This window comes from Tasmannia lanceolata, unplaced genomic scaffold (genome assembly GCF_043159265.1).
Source record: "Tasmannia lanceolata isolate RefF3 unplaced genomic scaffold, GAP_Taslan_0.1 ptg000015l, whole genome shotgun sequence".
In the NCBI taxonomy this organism is placed as follows: Eukaryota; Viridiplantae; Streptophyta; class Magnoliopsida; order Canellales; family Winteraceae; genus Tasmannia; species Tasmannia lanceolata.
In genome coordinates, this window is record NW_027518692.1 from 36,039,214 (window position 1) to 36,054,283 (window position 15,070).

The 15,070-nt window shown below is 39.3% G+C and overlaps 1 protein-coding gene across 1 annotated transcript; it reads right to left on the reverse strand.

Annotated features, from left to right (window-relative positions):
• Nucleotides 1–2,778: 2,778 nt before the first annotated feature.
• On the reverse strand, nucleotides 2,779–12,775 carry LOC143846934 (26S proteasome regulatory subunit 8 homolog A). The gene is made up of 9 exons (XM_077355549.1): nucleotides 12,550–12,775; nucleotides 12,111–12,208; nucleotides 5,304–5,528; nucleotides 5,014–5,076; nucleotides 4,715–4,878; nucleotides 4,281–4,437; nucleotides 4,067–4,165; nucleotides 3,717–3,827; nucleotides 2,779–3,069 (listed from the first exon to the last, which is right to left on the reverse strand). Exons 1-9 carry the CDS (start codon nucleotides 12,719–12,721, stop codon nucleotides 2,929–2,931), a joined length of 1,230 nt encoding a protein of 409 aa, XP_077211664.1. The 5' UTR covers nucleotides 12,722–12,775; the 3' UTR covers nucleotides 2,779–2,928.
• Between the last annotated feature and the right edge of the window lie 2,295 nt (nucleotides 12,776–15,070).

Sequence of the window (15,070 nt, forward strand, 5' to 3'; positions counted from 1 at the left end):
TCAAAACGTTCAAGTTTTAAATTTTTATTGAAAAAAAAAATCAATAATACGTTTGTGAAAAAAAAGGAGGAAATAAAATGTACATTTTAAAAAAGGGCACTGATATCCCCCCCCCCCTCCCCCCTCTCTCTCTCTCTCTCCACACACACACACACACAACAGGAACAGTTGGTGGACCCAACAGAAACCATTGGTGGAATGGTGGGCCCATCTTTGAACAACGTAGGTCCCGCCCATACCACACCATAGGATAATCCAAACCGTCCATTTGATGGGCCATAAACATAAATAGGTTGCGTCCCAAAATATTTTTCCATAGGCGGATCCTAGCCCTCCGATCTAGATAGAAACTACATCTAATGCAACCTCTATAAATTCTAGGGTTGTGATCATCCTACGGAAATGATTTTTGGGGCACAACCTATTTACATTGTGGCCCATCAAATGGACGGCTCAGATCATCCTATGGTCTGGACGGTACACTTCATTTTCAAAAATATTGGTGGGGCCTAAATTGGTACGAACCACACCATAGGATGATCCAAACCAGGGACGGCTTGGATCATCCTATGTTGTGGACGGTATTCTTCAATTTGAAAAATATCGGTGGGGCTTACGATTGGGCCTTAATGTTAGTGTACGATCAACTCCATAGGATTATCCAAACCATGGACGGCTTGGATCATCCTATGTTGTGGATGGGCCTTGATGTTACTGTACGACCACAGGATGATCCAAACCATTCATTTGATGGGCCAACCCTTTTGGGGGCACAACCCATTTATGTTATGGCCCATCAAATGGATAGCTCGGATCATCCTATGGTCTGGACGGTACACTTCATTTTCAAAAATATGGGTGGGGCCTAAATTGGGCCTTAATGTTACTGTACGAACCACACCATAGGAGGATCCAACCATGGACGGCTTGGATCATCCTATGTTGTGGACGGTACGCTTCAATTTGAAAAAAAATCGGTGGGGCCTACGATTGGGCCTTAATGTTACTGTATGACCAACTCCATAGGATTATCCAAACCATGGACGGCTTGGATCGTCCTATGTTGTGGACGGGCCTTAATGTTACTTTACGACCAACTCCATAGAATGATCCAAACGATTCGTTTGATGGGCCACAATGTAAATAGGTTGTGCCCCAAAAATCATTTCCATAGGATGATCACAACCCTACAATCTATAGAGGTTGCATAAGATGTAGTTTCTATTTAGATCGGAGGGCTAGGATCAGCCTATGGAAATGATATTTTGGGATGCAACCTATTTACGTTTATGGCCCATCAAATGGACGGTTTGGATTATCCTACTGTGGTAGGGGCAGGGCCTACGTTGTTTAAAGATGGGCCCACCATTCCACCAACGGTTTCTGTTGGGCCCACCAACTGTTCCTGTTGTGTGTGTGGAGAGAGAGTGAGAGAGACCATTTGAAAGTGACATATCCTAACGTTTAACGTTAGCCAGCCCGTCAAGGCGGGGGGAAAATAGCCTACAACGGGCGCGGGGGGTGGGGGGGGGGGGGGGAGGGGGTTGGGTGGTATCAGCACCCTTTAAAAAAATGTTGAAGAAAAATAATAATGTTTTATAATTTATCAAAACGTTCAAGTTCTAAATTTTATTGAAAAAATAAATCACTAATACGTTTGTGAAAAAAAAAAGGGGGGAAATAAAATGTACATTTAAAAAAAATGATGTGAGATGTCGTATGCTTCTAGAACTATGATATTTTTTTAAGGAAATAAAATCCTGAGTTGCATGTTTAGAAAAAGTCTAGTGATTCTGGAGCTTTAATATGTCAGGAAATAAAATGCAAACACTTGCACTGTGAAAAGTCGTATGCTTCTAGAAGTTTGATATGTCGATAAAATTAAATGCAATCAGTCGCATGGTCAAGGCTTTGTTCTTCAACCTATGGGTTCTGAGGTTCAATCTCAGCTTACCTACCGAAATAGAAGTCGTATGCTTCTAGAGCTAGGGGCCTTAGAGAAGGACTTTTGAGTCATTAATCTGTTTTGGTTTCTTTATTTGCTAGATCTTGACCAAGTCTTAGTTAATTTGTTGTTGATTTTATACGGAGTGAAGATGTCATTTTTCATTTGATTGAGAGAGGAATAGGAGGAGCACCGGATTTCAAAAGTTAAAACCCCCATATACACTAAAAGAAGGCTTTTTATATACAAGACAAAAAGGCGTCAAGTTTAGCTTATTATATACCCTAACCCCATCCCTTTGGAGAGAAAAAATTATTGTCAAAAGGATAGTATAAAAAGAGTTTACAAAGTCTTGGAAGGTTCTCATACTCCAACCCCATCCCTTGGAAAGGTAAATGATTTCTGCTCTCCAATGTTTTGATAAACATGCGCTCCATTTTTTGTCTATGGGTATTTGTGGTATTTAAAGGGCTGTCAGAGGAATATTACGGTTCTCAAAAATCTCTTGAAGTCTTTAAATGCTACACGACAGACTATCAAAGCATTGGAGCGCTGAAATCATTTCCCATAAAGGGAAAAAAGGATAATATAAAAACAAAAAACATCAAGAAGAAATAACCATGCAAAACCTTGGGTTTGAAATTCTTCATCGAGTAACAAGAAAGAAATAACAAGAGGTGGTACTTAAGATCTTAAGCTAGGCTACCATTTACAGACCACTGGTTTGGATGGCTAGGATCACATGATCGGAGAGATTGTTGGGTGTAGCCCCGTACCCCATTTGTTTCCGGCCCATAAGAAAATCATTTTTTGGTGAGGCCCACACCATGGAGTTGTCTAAATCCCAAATTGATTGTTAGAAATAATAATGTCAACAGAGAGAGACAATTGAATCAATGATCCAAGGGTACTGATATAATGTAATCACCTTAGTAGTGGAAATACAAGTTGAGAGGAACAAGTAGACAAGAGATGCAGTATGTTCACTTCCATAGCTTCCTTAGAGACATATTCTTCTCAGTCTCCTTCTTCATTACCTTTGCCACAGCCATCTCAAAATCTTCCTGTGTGACGTGAACCCTTCTCTCCCTCAGAGCAAACATTCCTGCTTCTGTGCATACCGCCTGCAAACAGAAACAAATGAATGCTTTTCAGCAGAAACTTGAATTGCCCTTCTTGTTAACATGCATATCAAAGGATGCAATGACGACCCAGAGTCAAAGTTGACTCAAAAGCTTGATTGCCTTCAAGAACTGAATTTTCAAGTTATTTTAGTACATCAGCAATCTCACCTGCTCTTTCAGATGAAGTTTCTTATATTGTTTTCATTATTAAAGCTGTCTGATTGTCCAAGTTCTTTGATTCTCAATCAAACAATTACTGTTTTGAAGAAAATCGAATTTCCTACATCCTAAATCTTGCCTAGTTCAAATATACTTGACAATTTTCTAAAGCACTCATTTGAGGTCTGAAAAACTGATCAAGAAGCATAGTCCGAGATATGATAAGCTTTCTATAACTAAACTCATTCACATTACTCTAGTTTGAATTGATCCAAACGATCATGTTTTCAGGCCATAAAAGCAAGCCCTTAGAAAAGTCCATCACCCACATTTTTTGTGTGTAAGCAGGAATGTAATATAAGCAGTATGCATATTCAGAAAGGGTTTCCATCAATTGGAGCAACAAGGGCAAAATGGTTATGACTTGTATAAAACGAATTCACAAACAAGCATTGTTTACAGTTTTAAGAGGAGAGGATGAAACGCACCTTTAACTCTGCGCCAGATGCACCATTCATCTTTTCTGCAATCTTCTTCAAGTCGATCCCACGCATCAAATTCATTCTTCTTGAGTGTATTTTTAGGATATCCCAACGGGACTGAAAACAATGAAACACCCATGAAAGAAATTATGCCATCCGACAGTTATTAGCAAAAGTACTTACTATTATGCACATCAAAGCTACATAATGCAGCATACATGATCAGAGAATATGTGCAGCAGTGATGTGGGTCATTCCACTGTTTCATGAAAAAAAAAACAAGTAGACACATTGGCATCTTTGTGCCAGTAAATGGGAACTGTAAAAATTTTTATGTCAATGGATGTAGCATTCACCTCTTCATTAGGGTTCGGAAACTCAATCTTCCTGTCAATCCGACCAGGCCTAAGGAGGGCTTGATCCAGAATATCAATCCGATTTGTAGCCATCAAAACCTATGAAAAATGATACATTTTGTGTTAAGAATATGATATGGAGTTAAATTATACTTTCATGGGCCTGGTTTCCCAAATCAAATTCACCAACTCAACAATAAAAGTATAACAATACTTTGATCTTGTTGGATGCTTCAAATCCATCTAGTTGATTGAGAAGCTCAAGCATGGTACGCTGCACTTCACTGTCACCATTGCCAGTCCCCGACTCCATGCGAGCCGATCCAATACTGTCAATCTCATCCATGAAGATGATTGATGGGGCATGTTCCCTGAAAAGCGCAAAAAACCACAACTTATTGGGCATGATATAATAATTGTAACCTTAAAAAAGTTCTCGTGTGCATTCTCTTGATTCAAAAGCACTTCTGACCCCAAAAATAAAAAGAAAGAAAAAAAAAAAAAAACATAAATAGCCATGACTGAAAACATGCATCAAAACTTGAATTGTCTTTATCAGGTTGTCATGTGTTGAATAAGCTAAAATGCTGGGATTAATAAGCAGTAAACAGCCCAAGAATTTCAGAAAAGAACAAAATCAAAACAAACCTGGCCATAACAAAAAGTTCTCGAACCATTCTAGAACCCTCTCCAATGTACTTCTGAACCAACTCAGAACCAGAAACCCTGATAAAGGTGCAATCAGTATGATGAGCCACTGCTCTTGCTAGGAGAGTTTTGCCCGTACCAGGCGGCCCATAAAGCAACACTCCCTGAGTATTGGCCAAAGAAAGAGAACGTGTTTTCAGCTCCATACAAATTGCTCCACATATGCAATGTGGATAAACCAGCAGCATACAAATGTGATACAAGGACCATAAATAATTCTTTCGCATGGCTAAATATACCTTTGGTTGAGCTATTCCAAGACTCTCAAATAGTTCAGGATGTTTGATTGGAAGTTCAATGACCTGAAAAAATTATGATACTGAGTGCAGACATATTAACTAAATTAAGAGTCACCTATTTATCAAAAAATAATAATGAAGTTAACCTAAGAAACGATTTTGACCCAGAGAATTGTGATTTGTGAAGTAATGACTAATCAAAATGGAATGCCAGCACACATTACTGGGATTTGCTGACAATCCAAACCTTGATTCCAAATTAAATCAAGATTTTGTGTTAAACTTTGAACCTCTTTTATCTCTTTGATTTGCTGGTCGAGGCCACCGATCATGTCATATGTGGAATCAGGAACCTTCTCAACTTTCATAAGATTTACCAAAGGATCTACTTTGCTGGGCAAAATCAAGTGAAGCACATAACTATCATTGCGAAGAGCAACTCTGGTGGAAGGCGTGATCTTTGTGATATCAATATTCTTATCGATATCAACAACATACTTCCCTTCTGGATGAACCTGAAAAACAGAGAAAAATTCCGTGGTTTACTAGGATAGCAATGGATACAATTAGGTTCTTCAATTACATTAATAGGCCATCAGATAAAAAGAAAACAGTCTTCCTTTTTTACATTCAAAAGCCTAGCAGGGGAAATGATAAAATACTCACTAAAAACATTGCTATATTAAACCAAATGGATTTTCGTCCAATTGACAATATCAATGGCATCATTCACAGTGTACTCTTTGAGTATTCCAATTGTAGGCAAATGTTTAGAAAAGATGAGAGGCACCAAAGTGATACATAACCCATAAGAAATAAAAAAACACCATATAACCAGGCTATAGAAAATTGGATACTGAATTCTTATTATGTTTTCTCCTTGAAGGAAGACTTAAATGAATTGAGAGAGAGAGAGAGAGAGAGAGATGAAGGGAGGGTTAAATGAATTGATAGAGAGAGAGAGAAAGATACCCAAGGTCCCGTTCAGTTGAGCCACTTGCTGTAGAAAAAGAGTTGAAAGGAGGTTAAAATTAGTCAACATTCAGTTAACCTCACATTCGGTTGCTTTCCCCGAGCTAGCGTGGCTACTGCGACGTTTTCACCAAGTGCCAGATTTCTGAAAAAAGCAGCATGGATTCCGACCCATTTCCTTCTTCTGGAAGTAGAAATGGCCAAAATCTCTCTCTCTCTCTCTCTCTCTCTCTCTCTCTCTCTCTCTCTCTCTCTCTCTCTCTCTCCCCCCCCTAATTGTTCTTTCCTTTTTCCTGACAACGGAACACGGTTTTCCGGTTTTTTTCTATTCTTATTATTTTCTTTTCTTCTCGCCACATCAACGGAGCCCAAGAGTAGAACGATGGGAAGGAAAGTTGTTCATGCTTTATATTTCATCAAATCCATGCAGAAATACTGGCCCTTGACTTTTCAATCTAGTGAAGCTGGGAAAGAACTCATCTTTTGAGTCAACAAGAATTTTAAAACCTCATTGCAACCTCTACGAAAATTTTATAGAAAATTGAGGCAACAATCACCTTGGAGAGATTGTTTGCAGCAAATATACAAAACATCAATCAGTTGAGGCAAAAGAAAATCTATAACGTATATGCCCAACAGAACATGATCCCACGACCCTTACTGCAAGAGGTACTCTTTGCAACTCATTACAGAGGGTCATGGCTACTGTAGACACCCAAGTTTTGCCCCAAGGCCAAAATAGGGTTTGAAGATCTCAAGGCAAGATCAAACACACTAACGATCATGACTTCCCAGCAAAATAAAGGGAGAAAATGGGTGGGCTCACATGTATTTCGAAGAGGATGTCGCAAGCTGATCACTAGCATGCTTAATATAGACTATAGTCATCCTACGCTGCCAAAATCCTAGACGAACTTCGGGCTACCTAAGATTACGGCTCCAAACAACCTATCACACTGAAATCTCATCTTAATTATGCTCCATCTTATCCATTGATGAGCTTTGAAGCCAATCTAGGTGTGGTCAAGAGCCCATTTTTTTCATAATGCTTCCAGATTCGGAGGGCAAGCCTTGGCGCAACGGTAAGGTTACTCCATTGTGACCTGGAGGTCACAGGTTCGACTCATGGAAACAGCCTCTTTGCAAAGCAGGGGTAAGGCTGCGTACATCTAGCCCTCCCCAGACGCGGATCTGGCTGTACCAAAACAACCTTCACCCGCAAAGGCGGGAGCCTCGTGCACATATGACAGGCAAATCTCCCTAGAAGCCCGCAACAAATTACAGATGTCCGCTAAGTCCTTCCATCCAGTCATGATATATAGGGCATGCTATATTTAAAGTATGATATTGCTCCTATCCAATTATGAAGGTCGCAGTCATACTTTTTGTTTAACCGATTGAAAGAGAAAATCCTCAAAAAAGATGATCTCGTTTAGCTGACCAAAAATGAGGAAATCCTCAAAAGGATCTTAGCACCACTTCTCATGTACACTTCCCCTCTCAATTCATGGATTCTAATCCCTTGATGAGAGATATTGTCGAATTCTCCATAGTTGTCCATTGTTTTCCTTTTATTTGTATGGTCAGAATTGATACCTAATTTCCCGGGAACCTTGATTGAAGCCATCATTTTGCCAAAATTGTCATGTTTAAAGCCTAATAGAGAGAGATATAGGGGAGTTTCATTTTAACTTTAAAAAAAAAAAAACCCTAATAGATAGAATGCTTCACGCAGGTGGAATGGGTGCCTAGAGTCTTCCCATTATGGCACCATGGTAGCAAGTCCAAGATATTAAGCTAAGTGCGTATTACTTTATTTAATTCTGAGGGGATTTTTTTTTTTTAAAGTCAAAGTCAAAATCCCAAGATTTTCTACCCACTTTTAAAAATCCAATCAGACCAGCAACATAAGTGGAAACAAAGGTAAGGTTTAGGACGTGGCTGATGGAGGTACAGATGGCATCCGTGGTCTACGCGGAGCAAAAGCAGGCACCAACCTTGAATTTTTTGTCGCCCTTGATCAACTGGAAAATGAGGTTCAGATGCTTGAAGTTCCTCGTGAGCTTGTTCAATGGGCCTTCCAACACAGTGATCTTCTCCATCACAATCACTTTCAACCCTCAACAATGCCAATGGCCTGTGTCACTAAGATCGTCTCAATCCTCTCTCTGGTGGAGGGTGGAGGAAAGAGTCAGGAAGAGATATATGCAAGAACTATATCTCACTAAAATGGTCCAATAACCAAAAATCCATTGAGCTAAGCATGCGCCTCGAATCCAATTCAAAAAGAAGAACCATGCATCTCGACTCTCGAATACTGTGCATGTTAGGGGTATTGTTGTCTATTCCCAAATACCAAACTTCAATGTTAGGCCATGTGGTTTGAAACCACCTCACAAATATCATCAATTATAAGGAACGGTTTTGAGATATGGAATTCCAGAGTTGAGAGGGAAGGTTTCTTGTCATCAAAGAGGGAATAGAAGTGTGGTACATTGTGAGTACAAGAGCACACAAATGGGTTCCGTGTGTAGGAATATCTCACGTGAATTTCACTGATGTGGGAGCTCACTTGTATTTCTTCTCTTCTTTGTGTATCATGGAAAGAGCTAGCAATTATTTTGCACATGAAATTTGCAACACACGTGACAAACGGAGCGAACCACTTGTGTTCTTTATGGGTATTTTGGTTTGTGCTTTTTCACATTTCTTATGTTCTTGCATGTTGCCGGATCCTAGATCAACCAATTGCACAAAAACTTGCATGAGTACAATCTAGGGCTTTACAATGGCAGTGAAGGCTTTGAATGCAGGGTTTAAAATTTTTGATGAAAAGACGTTTGGCTTATGAGGAGTCGAGGTTCAAGATTTGCTGATGTAGCCAGGGGGGGTATGCATAATAAAATACTGCATGAGAAGGCAAAGAAGATAGAAACACTGTATGGTGAAGACTTCGAAGAGATTGAGGATGATGATGATAATGATGATATCGCCTCAATCTTAATGTTCTCACTTCCTCCATCATCTGCCCATCATGTTATAGCATTGCTCTATGGTAAAAGTATCACTCATATGAAGGTCTGGAATCAAAACTACACTTCAACACAAAATTGATGCATAAGTATCCTTTGACTAAACATCTTATTTTTGAACTTCAGGCAGTGCCAAATTTTCATATAGTAACGAATTTGGAAAAAAAATAGCAAAAAACTAGCCCATTACAAACTCATCAATTTTTACCCTCCAAAAGCTTCTCCAACAAATTTAAACATTGAACTTGTTAGGCCCCTATAAATCACCTCCCTCCAATTCCTAATTACATCTTTGAAGGAGGTTGGCCAAAACTCCTTCCTAACCAAAGATTATTGAAAAGATATGTCTTCATTTTATGACTAGGGCCTTCAGTCCTTCACAAATGCCATCTCGTCCTGAAAGCTTCATCATTTCTCTCACTCAAAATACCCAACATTCCACAACAAGCAGCATGGAGTCTCTATCAATTATTAAACAATTCCTAAGCTCTCCTAAGAAACACCCAAAGAACTCCAAACAACTTGACAAAGAATTGCCAAATACTTCGTGACACAGCGCGATGAATGTAAAGGCGGTAATCATTCATCCGCTCCAATGCACATCATACATGTGCTCAGAAGTCTCAATTCTCTTTACTAGAGGTGCGACAAAATTTTATCAGTTGCAATTGTCTATGAAATAGCTTTACCCTAGGTGGAATGGGGCGTGTCCTGCACCTTAAGAAAGGATCGGGTAATAATGTCCACCAAAGTAAAAAAGATAAAAAAATGTTTGACATAAACTCACCCTCATGGTCTCTAAGCCACAGCCTCCTATGCACCTAATGCCTAAGAATGTAAAAGCTCTTCTAAATTATAGAAGAGATCAATTTAACTTTTCCCTTTCCCCTCATGAAAAACTCTGAAAATTATAGATCCATACTACACCTCTCCCTTCTTTCATAATAGTGTCGAACACCACAAAAACAGAAATCCTATAAAGGATTGTAAAGTAATACATGCAGCTTCATTACCCTACCACACATCATCCCAAAACCTAATCCCACTTCCCTGCCCCGCACTTATGCCTAATATACTCTAATTTTATCCATTATGTCCGTCTATATAACTGGCTTCTAGATATCTTGCACTCAAAATAACCGCCATGTTCCAACCTATGACTCCAAAACTATATGTCCCCCCCCCCCTTTTTTTTTTTTTGAAATGGTAGCTAATTGTATTAATAGAAAGACCGAGGTGGTCGAGATACATCCAGAGAAAGATAATAATAACACCACCTCCATTGACCTCACCCAATCAAACATCTCATAAAAAATCTATCAAATCTCCAGGGGGGTTGATGTGATCCTTTCAGCCAGCTAATAACATTAGATGAAACTCCTTCCACCACTATACGGTCAAGGTGATTTTTCTTGACCAGTTCTAGACGACGATGCACCACGCGTACCTCTGCCTCCCAATTGATCCTGCAAAAGGCCAAAAGCCCAAAGAACCACTCCCGAATCATTTTTGAGAACTCCCCCCACTACTGCAGGCCAGGATTCCCCAAACTGAACCATCAAAGTTAAGTTTAAGGAAACCTGGTGAATGAGGCATCCATACTTGAGCCGATTTCTGTTTGCTCTCCTCACTAACACAAATGTCACTCTACCTTTCCCAAAGATCGTAGGCAGGAACAAACCTGATGAGTGGGAGAGCTTTTACCCAAGAAATAGTCAAAGCAATTTACTTTGATGAAAAGATATGCCGCACTTTTGGATTTGCCTTGATGAAAAGATATGCCGCACTTTTGGATTTGCCTTTGAGGATCCTAGCATTTCTTTCCTTCCAAATGACCCATATATTAGCTAGGAATGAGAAATGCCAAAGAATTTTGCTTTTTTCTCTCCATGGATTGACCGCCCAACTCGAGTATAGGTTGATGAGGGTGGAAGGAAAGACGCAAGATATTTCAGATCTGCAAATTAGTTTGCTCCATATTTATGTAGCAACCTTGCAGTGGATGAATAAATGATTGATGGACTCCCCCGCCTCTATGCAAACTGCGCAATGATCAATGATATATAATTTTTTTCCCATTTATTCCACATTTTTCCTTTTAAATCCCCTACCCTCAGGCCACCTTTTTTTGGGTTTGCACATCGTTGACCATCCAATGAGTGGAATTTGTAGTCAGTAGTCAATACATCTTCCCTCCCACAAGAAGCCGCTTGTAAAGACTACAATCTTTTGCAATCGTCCCCATGATGTTGAAGTGATGGGTAGTAAATAGGAGTTTTGAAAGAGTTGCATTGATAAGTGAAACATCTTCTCGAGGAGAATGAATGGAAGTTGAAACCGGATCATTTGGTCAATACACCTCATAAAATCCCCCTGAGAATCATCCTCATAGATTAAAATTTCGATCAAGATGGCAACTCAACAATTCTAACCTTGGTCTCCAAAACTATGCCAATACCCAAATAACAATCATGTCTCCGGACAAACCCCTAGCTTTAGATGCATACTGCTCTTTTGGGGCCATATCTTTCAGACATATATTATATGAAATTTCAACCCTATGACACATTTGATGCCTTCAACTAGTGAACTTAATGAACCAACGCAAACCAGAGAACACACTAGTCCAAAGTTCTTATTCACAGTCGGCACCTGATTTGAACTTGCACGAAGGGATGTACCCAAAAAATTAAATTAAGCATTGTTATGTGAGGTATTTACATTTTTTTTGTCTTGGCTGAGAAGGGATTTTGTAGAGCATACATTAGAAACTACGGTATCAATTGTCAATCTACCATCCTCAAGGCACAATAATATTCAAGTGTGAGGGAAGATAATAACTGTCGTGAGTACAAAAAATGCAAAATAATATGCTCAGTTAGTGAAATATAATCCAAAAATCAATCCATCCCACACATCATAAGAGCAACAACTTGAAATATAGTTATAAAGGTAATGGATGGTCCCAGGAGGGGGAATAATATCCAGTGTACAAAATGACTCATTAGAATAACACTTAAAATGAGTAAGATCCAACACCCCCAAATTAGACTCATCTCCTTTATCAAACAGCAACAAATCCCATTATCATACCTTCACTAAGACCTTTGATTTTCCCATGACTTTCACGACTTCCCCGACATACGATCCAGGCTCTTGAAGCAGCTGCAATTCCTCTCTAAGCATCCTCACTGTCCAATTCCAAAACACAACCCAATATCTTAATTTTAAAAAATATTCGGTAGAGATTTAAGTTCTTTACTACACAAAGGATTGCACCATTCACATGTTTCCAAACCCAGTCATTGAAATTTCCAAACAACATAACAATCGTAGCCCACAAATCCAAATAAACATACCGAATTCAAATTTAGTCAAGATCGAGATGACGAAAAGAATAATAAGAGGAGAATATAAACGACTAGGGTTAGGGTACTTTTTCTTGGTGGAGAAGCAAAGGCCTAGAACATTGCAGTTAAACGAATTAGGGTTAGGGTTTGATATTGAATGTTGAATTAGTGATGTAACTGACCTCTAGAATTGAGATCGTTGCGCTGGGCTTCGAGGCGATTGAGATTGTGAGTCTTCTGACGAACTTGAAGCTGGAGATCATGGATGTGCTGGAGATAGTATTGCCTCAGACCTTCTCCTTGTTTCGACGGTTTAGCCCACATCTCCTCTCCCCTTCCCTCTTCTATTGCCATTTTCTCCCTTCCCTCTCTGCTTCCTTCAATCCTTCTAACCTCCCTCACTTCCCCTCCTGATATAAATAGAACAACTAAAAGCTGCTTATTCGCGCTCCCCACTTTTTATTTCCGCACTCAACCTCTTGTCGTTTTCTTATTTCCTACTTGAATGAAAATACTTCGAGTTAGGGACCCCTTTTGATAGACCAACAAGTGGGGGAAGTCAAGGTGAAACGGCACATCATTCATCTTCAATCCCTTCTTTATATTTCCTTCATGTTAAGACGAATTCATTGATTGTCGCATGACTGTCTATGATAAGATATGCCCCAAAAACACTCTGTCTTCATAAAATGAGGATGAGTGTGATTACCAGTGATGATGCCGAAATCTGGCTGCACGATCTAAGCTCCGATTTGTGTTTGATCTGTGATCACAGAAAAAAGTGTCAGGGGATCCGGAGTTGTGGTTATGGGGGTTCACTCTAACGCTCAAAGTCATAAATCGGCACCCATAAGAGACAAGTTCGGTTTCCTATCTTTGCTTAGTGCTACATGTCAGGCATCCAAGGGAGGTGCCAATTTTACCCCCAATAATTGGCAAGCAGTGAAATTTTAATTATCCTTATTTTTTGAAATATAAAGTTTTTTTTTAGAGATAAAATGTTATGGATATAACTTATCTAGAACAACCTTTTTGCATAATACAATGCAACTCAAGATGTACCGATTTATATGGATTTCAACGGATCCACTGTAGATTGGATCTACCTATATATATAGGTCTTGGTCCGCTCAAATCCCTCGTGGATTTTAGAATCTACGTTTTACTTTGAAAGTGGTGTAAAATTATAGAATTTACAATCCATTGTCCTTGATTTTTAAGTAAGAAATTCAGGTTTTAGAAATCTCTCCCCCGTCCTGAGATTTCTAAAACCTGGAAACAAGAGATCATCTCCTACTCTCTCGCTCGACAGAAAGAAGGGTGAGAAATCATAAAACAACAGACGGTATCCTTCTTCTATTGTCCTCGATCTAGGATTTTGAGGAAAACCAAGATTCTAAAATCCGCGCATCCAAACGGTCCCTTATTGATTGGATATTTTCGTCGTGATTTTTATTCTAAACTTTTAGTTAGGTCATGATCCATTTTGAATCGGATCATGCAATGGAGCCTCCTAAGTACACAGGGCTCGTGGTTAGGACAAGAAGAGGCAATCTTGCAAAAAGCCATTCCGCAACTAACTTTTGTTGGAGATATCATCCACCTCAGATGAATTAAATGAATAACACAAAAAACTGCTATAAAAGTGGTTGTTCTCTCATCCAAAAGTGAGCCAAATTTGGTAGGTAAGCTGGGATCGAAACTGAACAAGGCTAAGAAACAAACCCTCGACTATTGAGAGCCAAAAAAATGGCTATCCGCAAAATTGCCTATTGAATCCAATATATATAAATCAAAAGAGAAGAATTGGCATAGAAAATGAAAAGTGGGAAAAATGAAATATGGTTTGTCATTTCGAGTGGGATTTTTTAATGTTACGAAAATGCCCCGCTTAAATAGTTTTACTCAACTCAACAAAGCCTTTGTCCCAAACTAGTTGGGGTCAGCTAAATGAAACCTTTAGAAAAAATTTATGAAGAAGGTGAAAGGAATCTACCCCGGCTCTAATCCTGGCTCTAGTTGGGTTCTTTTACGTGGATCATTTTCTTCCATTCTATCCTATCCAAGGCTATGTTCTATGTTATGTTCCTAGCTATTATGTCTTTCCTCACTGTACCCAAGTTGTTTTCGGTCTACCCCTGCCTCTTTTAACTCCATCAACTTGGCACGAGTCATCTCTTTTCACTAGAGCATCCAAAGGCCTATGCTGGATATGTCCAAACCATCTTAAGCGGTGCTCTCTCATCTTCTACTCAATTGGTGCCACCCCCACCTTTTTTATAAATGTCTTAATTTTTAATTCTATCTGACCTTGTGTGGCTACACATCCATCTAAGCATTCGCATCTCCACTACACTTATCTCATGCACATGCTGCTTCTCGGTGGCCCAATATTATGAGTCGTATAGCATGACGGACCTCATAGTTGTCTTATAAAACTTTCCCTTCAACTTGGTAGGGATTTTACAATCGCACAAAACTCCTTGGGCAAGCTTCCACTTCAACCAACCTGCTCTTATTCTATGGTTAACATCCTCTTCAATCTCTCCTTATGTAGAATTGAAACAAGATAGTGAAAGATATCCCTCTCAGGTACATTCTGTCCAGTCATATCTACTACATCCTCATCCTACCTCCTTACATTACTAAAGTTACACTCCATACACTTTATCTTGGTCCTAATCAATCGAGAACCTTTGGATT